The sequence below is a fragment of the Bufo bufo genome, chromosome 1, assembly GCF_905171765.1.
Source record: "Bufo bufo chromosome 1, aBufBuf1.1, whole genome shotgun sequence".
Lineage (NCBI taxonomy): Eukaryota > Metazoa > Chordata > Amphibia > Anura > Bufonidae > Bufo > Bufo bufo.
In genome coordinates, this window is record NC_053389.1 from 37,965,589 (window position 1) to 37,974,527 (window position 8,939).

Here is an 8,939-nt window from a genome sequence, read left to right on the forward strand (position 1 = left end):
CACATACACACCGCACACACACACACCGCACACACACATATCGCACACACACACACTGCACACACACCGCACACACACACCCACCACACACCGCACACAACACACACACCGCACACACACACACCGCACACACACCGCACACACCACACACACACAAACACACAGCGCACACACACACAACACACACACCGCACCCACCACACACCGCACACAACACACACACAAACACACCGCACACACACACACACAAACACACACCGCACACAACCACAACACACACAAACACACAGCACACACACCGCACACACACTGCACACACACTGCACACACACACTGCACACACACCGCACACACACCCACACACCGCACACACAACGCACACACACACAATGCACACAATGCACACATACACACCACACACACATATCGCACACACACACACTGCACACACACCGCACACACACACCGCACACAACACACACCGCACACACACCGCACACACACACACCGCACACACACCGCACACACCACACACACACAAACACACAGCGCACACACCGCACACACAACACACACGCACACACGCACACACCCACCGCACACAACACACACACAAACACACCGCACACACACACACACCGCACACACACAAACACACATGGCACACACACACTGCGCACACAACACACACACACTGCACACAAACACGCACACAACACGCACCGCACACACACACACCACACACCGCACACATACACACAATGCACACACAATGCACACATACACACTGCACACACACACACATATCACACACACACACACAACACACCACACACATACCACACACACCGCACACACACACACACCGCACACACACACACACACCGCACACACACACATACCGCACACACACACACCGCACACACACACATACCACACACATACCACACACACCGCACACACACACACACCGCACATACTGCACACGCACCGCACACACACCACACATACTGCACACGCACCGCACACACACCACACATACACCACACACACACACCGCACACACACACACCGCACACACACACACCGCACACACACACACCGCACACACATACCACACACACCGCACATACTGCACACGCACCGCACACACACCACACATACACACACACACACACCTTACACACACTGCACACATACACACCGCACACACACACCGCACACACACCGCACACACACACCCACCACACACCGCACTCAACACACACACACACCGCACACACAACACACACACCACACACACACCACACACACACAAACACACAGCGCACACACACACACCGCGCACACACACACACCGCACACACACCGCACACACCACACACACCGCACACACACCGCACACACCACACACACACACAAACACACAGCGCACACACACACAACACACACACACCGCACACACGCACATACCGCACACACGCACACAACACACAATGCACACACGTACACACCCACCACACACCGCACACAACACACACACAAACACACCGCACACACACACACACACATGGCACACACATTGCACACACACACCGCACACACCGCACACACACCGCACACACACACACACCGCACACACACACACCGCACACACACCGCACACACCACACACACCGCACACACACAAACACACCACACACACACACAAACACACAGCGCACACACACACAACACACACACACCGCACACACACACACACCGCACACACGCACACAACACACAATGCACACACGTACACACCCACCACACACCGCACACAACACACACACAAACACACCGCACACACACACACACACATGGCACACACATTGCACACACACCGCACACACCGCACACACACCGCACACACACACACACCGCACACACACACATACCACACACACCGCACATACTGCACACGCACCGCACACACACCACACATACACACACACACACACACACCGCACACACACAATGCACACACACTGCACACATACACACCGCACGCACACACACCGCACACACACATATCGCACACACACACCGCACACACACACCCACCACACACCGCACACAACACACACCGCACACACACCGCACACACAACACACACACACCGCACACACACACACCGCACACACACACACCGCACACACACCGCACACACCACACACACAAACACACAGCGCACACACACACACACCGCACACACGCACACAACACACACCGCACACACGCACACACCCACCACACACCGCACACAACACACACACAAACACACCGCACACACACACACACACACATGGCACACACACACTGCACACACACACACACACTGCACACAAACACGCACACAACACACACCGCACACACACACTGCACACACATTGCACACACACACACACACACCGCACACACACACACCACACACCGCACACAATGCACACACACACAATGCACACATACACACCGCACACACACACACACATACCACACACACCGCACACACACACATACCACACACACCGCACACACACACCGCACACACACCGCACACACACCGCACACACACACATACCGCACACACACACCGCACACACACACACACCGCACACACACACATACCACAAACACCGCGCACACACACACACCGCACATACTGCACACGCACCGCACACACCACACATACACCACACACACACACCGCACACACACACATACTGCACACACACACACCGCACACACACACCACACACACCGCACACACACACCGCACACACACACACACCGCACACACACACCGCACACACACACATACCACACACACCGCACACACACACACACACCGCACATACTGCACACGCACCGCACACACACACCGCACACACACCACACATACACACACACACACCGCACACACACACACAACGCACCGCACACACACACACACACCGCACACACACCACACATACACACACACACACCGCACACACACACACACACACACACCGCACACACAACGCACCGCACACACACACACACTGCACACACACACTGCACACATACCACACACACCGCACACACACACACACCACACACACACCGCACACACACCGCACACACACACACCGCACACACACACACACACCACACACACACACACACACACCACACACACACACACACTGCACACACACACACATACCACACACACCACACACACCACACACACACACACACCACACACACACCGCACACACACCGCACACACACACACCGCACACACACACACACACACCGCACACACACACACACACACACCGCACACACCGCACACACTGCTGCAATACAGAAAGGAAGTCTCCAAGTTCTCCAAATTAACTTCCTTTAGTTTATTTACATTTAATTAACAAAACTAATATTAGCACATGACTCTCTCATCAGAAAACGACCTGTAGTTTAAGTCATGTTTTTATGTTAAACATATTTTTGATGAATTTTTGGTTATATTATTTTTAATTTTCCACGTCACTATCTATTTGAAAAAATCTCCAAAGTCCTGCAGTTTTTTCTCGCACCGGCCAAACAGCCTAGAAATAGGCTCCATGTCTTGGTCTGTACAGATCACTTTTCATCATTATCATGACAGGCATGATTACAGTGACAGATAACACCTATAGGTAGATAACAAGGTAACAAAGGATCCACCATTCACAATAGGTGATGGCTGCAGCTTATCTACTCTCCCCCACTGCACAATGACCTCTGCATAGGTCACAGAGCAAGCCTAGAAAACTCTCTGGTAGAAGTCAGTGAGGTCCCCTCCTGCCCATTGTGTGTATGATCCCTGGTGGCTTCCCTTAAAAAGAAAAAGAAAAAAGAAACCAAAACACAACCACAAGAGCTCATTTAACTTTATAACTAGTTTTATGTTTTTGGATTTTTTTTTTCATTAGGCAGAAAATGTCGCTGTAAATTCAACCAACATCAAAGGTAAAATAACTGGAGAACGCAGCCGTGTAATCATCATGAAGAATATACTTATACGGATATTTTTATGTAACATATTACAAATTGTATATTTTTAGGGTATTTTATTACACTATTCCACTTTCAATGGTCTACAGGATAATGTGCTTTGAAGCCTACATTAAAGGGAAACTCCGGGCAAATCCCTAAGCTTTCATTCTGGAAATACCTTACTGTCCTCTAACTAGACTATAGCCGAAGCCTGTGACGGCCATGGCAAAATGGCAACCAAGCAGCAATCGACAAGCCGATTGCGAATCTCTTAGACTGCCAGCGGCACTGGTTGGCCACCTGCCAATGCCGCTTGGTCGTCGTGTTGCCAAGGCCGGCACAGGCTTCAACAGCACCTAAGAGGTCTCTGGAATAATGCCACTCCGGCACCTAAAACTATGTGGAAAGTGTTGCGGCACATTCGTGTAACCCAAAACTGCTTTCTCAGTTTTTGCCTGGAGTTCCTCTTTAAAGGTGTTGTGCACAATTTTTTTTTTATAGTGGGGTACGGGGTTGGAAACCCCGCCACCCCCCACCCTTCCTGGCGCTGGCTTCCCGGCACTGGCTACCAGCATCTTTGCTCCCCGGCCTTGGCTGCTCCACTGGACTCCATGGATGTAAACTTCCTGTTTGACACCACCGCAGCCAATCGCTGGCCTCAACGCTGACCTGCTCTCCTTGAATCATCACAAATGGTCACGTGATGCAATGAGATCAGGCCAGTGATTGGCTGTAGCGCGGGCCAAACAGGAAGTCTACATCCAGGGAACTCAGTGGAGCAGCTGAGGTCGGGGAGCGAAGATACCAGGAGCCAGCATTGGGAAGCAGTTAGGTATGCCCGGGCGGGGGGGTTGCCAAAATTCCCCAAAGGTGCACAGCCCCTTTAAGTGGCCCTTCCAGCAGGATACAAGAGAGGAGCTAGGAGCTATCAGTCCGCCTGCTCGATATTTAGATTCTGTGGTCGATATTTGGATTCTGATCCACTATTGTGGTTGTGAACCAGTTAACCCCCCTCCCCCATTTATACCACTTGTCCTATATTGGTCCCCATATATAAACATTATTTTCTATGCACAGAACCGGCGAACCTATAGAAGAGGAAGGATCTTTCCGAGCCTCCATCAGACGTACGTATGGCCCAATATCATGATACGACTGCTAGTATAGTAAATCTGATGCTCGAATGTTTCTCTATAGCTGTACAATGGTCTCTATTGAAATGAATGGAAACTTCGTGGTCGGTCACGTGGACATCTTTGTGTTAGGAAGCTCCCCCTAGTTTACTACTGAGTTTCAGAGAGGAGAGATGTTACAGTTACCTCTGAATCTTGTGATTTATGTGCCAGTGTTTAACAAGGCCTCCCGCGCCTTTAAATGGTCTAGGCGTTCCTCGGGGGCGTTTACTACATGGACACAGCATAGGCTAAATTGCCCATTTCTAATGTATTTGTTTTGTTTTTGCAAATTTCTCTTTCAGGTTTATCCACCAGAAGAGTATAATTTACAGTGAGGTAAGTTTAGCTTAGACCATGATCCTTTACAGAAAAATTAGGGAATTGTGAAAATATTAACGCCCCCACCCCCAACATTTATTTTAGCCAATGGGCAGGAGCATCTCTTTTCATTTAGTGTGTTTCTTGCTTTGCCCCCAGGCAAAACTGCTCTGCTACCTAATATGGGCCTGAGGGGGCGGATCATGACACAGAAATTTAAAGACCACCAAAGAGAATCCCTGTGTCATGCTCCACCCCCTCAGGCCCTGGGCGCGTGATAACACAATATGAGTTTCACCCAAAATGACCCTTTAGTCCACACTTTTAGGAGCTTTGTTCAGTGAATTCAAGTCGCTTCGTTTTACTTAGGCTTACAGAGGCCCTAATTTAAAGGGATCTTTCTCGGTGGCAGATTCCTTTAAGATGTTACAAGTCTTAAAATGTAAATTTTTGGTTCATATTTCTTTTTTTTTTCCTACAGATTTTACAGTTTCTTCCAAATTTGGCCTTAATGCTCCCATATAAATGTGTTTTCAGTGGTCTATGCAGGACTTCCTCCAGGAAAGGGGGAGGAGTCATGACTACCTAAGCCGATGTCATGTGACCACAGAGATCACGCTAGGTTCTTCTGTGTGGCTCTTGAAGATGTGTTCATGTGACATTGGTCTGTGGTCGAGGATGGGGGTGGAGGTTGTCCGTGATTCATACGCCACTGTGCATCGGTCCAGCTTTACACACAAGATCCAGAAGGGAAGAGCGCTATTTACATCATGTGACCTTCTGAGTGCGCCAAGATATCACCAGGATCCACATAGCGCACCATATACGTCATCTGCCTTATGGTCTACATATGTACAATTGTGTCCTCATTTACTTATGGAAAGTCTCACCCGACGCGTTTTTTGGCTCTTTCTGGCCAAATAATAAGCTTTAAAAGCCTCCCGCCGAGTGCTTACAGAGCCCCTCCCCCTTCCGCTAATCATATAACATTTCTGTCTGTTATAAGCCAAATTGTGATATATTGTATATAAGAAGAAGTCCTAAGATTTGGAGTAATATATAAATATATTAATATGTCCTTATCATAAGATATCCTTATTACACATCTGTATATAGAAAATATAGAAAAAATTGCATGTAATCCCCCATTTCGGAGTCTTCCGACCAAATATTTTCAAATATATTATTACCGAATGCAGGAAAAGTCGAGCTTTACTGTTAATGCACCGACCTGTAGGAATAAAAGACACTTTTTTGGAATTTTTTTGCTTGTCGCTCATTTGATGAGAAAGGGTTAACTCCTGTCTAAATGCCTTGCCAGGGCAAATGGATGTAGTAGAGGTGGGTTCATATGGTCACAAGGTGGAGTTACAGTATATGGGCGCTATATAGCACTATTAAGTGTGATAGCCACTGTATGGCAGCATGATGTAGACCAGGGGTGCCCAACCTGCGGCCCTTCAGCTGTTTTTAAAACTACCAGCATGCCTGGACAGCCAACAACTATCAGCCTACAGCAGGGCATGGTGGGAGTTGTAGTTTTACAACAGCTGGAGGGCCGCAGGTTGGGCATTTCTGATGTAGACAATCTATGATCGCTTTTATGTAGGAACTTTATGGCAGCATACTGTATACTCAGTTTGCAACTACTGTATCATGTAGGAAAAGTATTGCAGTATAATTTGGATGCTGTATGGCACTATTATGTATGCAAAGTATGACAGCATAATGTGAACAATAAATTGCACTATAATGTAGACACAGTATGGCAGGATAATGTGGATGGTGTATGGCAGGATAATGTGGATGGTGTATGGCAGGATAATGTGGATGGTGTATGGCAGAATAATGTGGATGGTGTATGGCAGGATAATGTGTATGGTGTATGGCAGGATAATGTGGATGGTGTATGGCAGGATAATGTGGATGGTGTATGGCCTTATTATGTAGGCACAGTATGGCAGGATAATGTGGATGGTGTATGGCAGAATAATGTGGAGGGTGTATGGCCTTATTATGTAGACAAAGTATGGCAGGATAATGTTGATGGTGTATGGCCTTATTATGTAGACACAGTATGGCAGGATAATGTGGATGGTGTATGGCCTTATTATATAGACACAATATGGCAGGATAATGTTGATGGTGTATGGCCTTATTATGTAGACACAGTATGGCAGGATAATGTGGATGGTGCATGGCCTTATTATATAGACACAGTATGGCAGTATAATGTGGATGGTGTGTGGTCTTATAATGTGGCACAGTATGGCAGCATAGTGTGGAGGGTGTATGCCTTATTATGTAGACACAGTATGGCAGGATAATGTGGATGGTGGATGGTTTTATTATGTAGACACAGTATGGCAGGATGATATGTAGACACAGTATGGCAGGATAATGTTGAGGGTGTATGACATTATTATGTAGGCACAGTAGGGCAGGATAATGTGGAGGGTGTATGGCCTTATTATGTATGCACAGTATGGCAGGATAATGTGGGTGGTGTATGGCCTTATTATATAGACAGTATGGCAGGATAATGTGGATGGTGTATGGCCTTATTATGTAGAAACGGTATAGCAGGATAATATGGATGGTGTATGGCACTATTCTCACATAGGGTAGGGAACAGTGCAGCCATGTACTTCACCCGCACCACTGTACTTACCTACTTGGATGATAAATGGCAGCCTCCAGCTTTGCAACGGTCCCTAACTTGACTAAGTGTGAAGGCCTAAATCTAGTGGGGTAAAAGAGTAGTCAGACAGACGGAGGTCAGAAACAAACAGAAAAAGCCAGGACCGGATCAGAATCCAAATGCTAAGTCTAAATCAGGCCAGAGTCTAAACCAGAGAGCGACATCAGAACCAACACAAGATACAAACACAGAGTCAAATACCAGATGGGCTCAAATCGCTCTGGGGTATACCAGACAAGTTCACCGGCAGGGGGCTCCGGTGGATTTAACTGGTGAGCCGGAAAACTAGTACGAGCCCCAGAACTGCTCGTACTAGGGTGGGCCACAGGGTCCCTAACATGGCGGTCCCCTTGCTCCACCTGGCGGCATCTCCGCCGCCTTGGGGGCTCATCATCATCGCTAGATGATGAGGAGGACGCGGATGACAACAGGAAAGTGGGGTCATCCTCGTCCTCACTGGGACTGTCGGACTCTGAGGCAAGCTGGGCGTATGCCTCCTCGGCCGAGAACATCCGGCGGGCCATAGGGGAGTGTGTGTCTGCGTGTGTATGTGCGTGTAAATATTTATTTGGTGTGCGTGTGTGTGGGGGCACGGGTGTTTGCAGACACTTATCCCTAAAACTAACAGTAAAAAAAAGGGCAAAAAATGTGAAAAAAAATGGAAAAAAAATTCTAAACCGATG

General features: G+C 48.4%; 1 protein-coding gene across 1 annotated transcript in view; it reads left to right on the plus strand.

The window, feature by feature from the left end:
- The window catches only part of LOC120993650 (phospholemman-like), a 48,471-nt gene extending 41,652 nt beyond the window's left edge, over positions 1-6,819 (plus strand). Inside the window, exons 5-8 of the mRNA XM_040422131.1 lie at positions 3,999-4,035; positions 5,140-5,189; positions 5,540-5,573; positions 6,037-6,819. Coding sequence (XP_040278065.1) covers positions 3,999-4,035; positions 5,140-5,189; positions 5,540-5,562 — 110 coding nt within the window. The 3' untranslated portion in view covers positions 5,563-5,573; positions 6,037-6,819. The remainder of the gene's footprint in view (positions 1-3,998; positions 4,036-5,139; positions 5,190-5,539; positions 5,574-6,036) is intronic.
- The last annotated feature ends 2,120 nt before the right edge of the window (positions 6,820-8,939 follow it).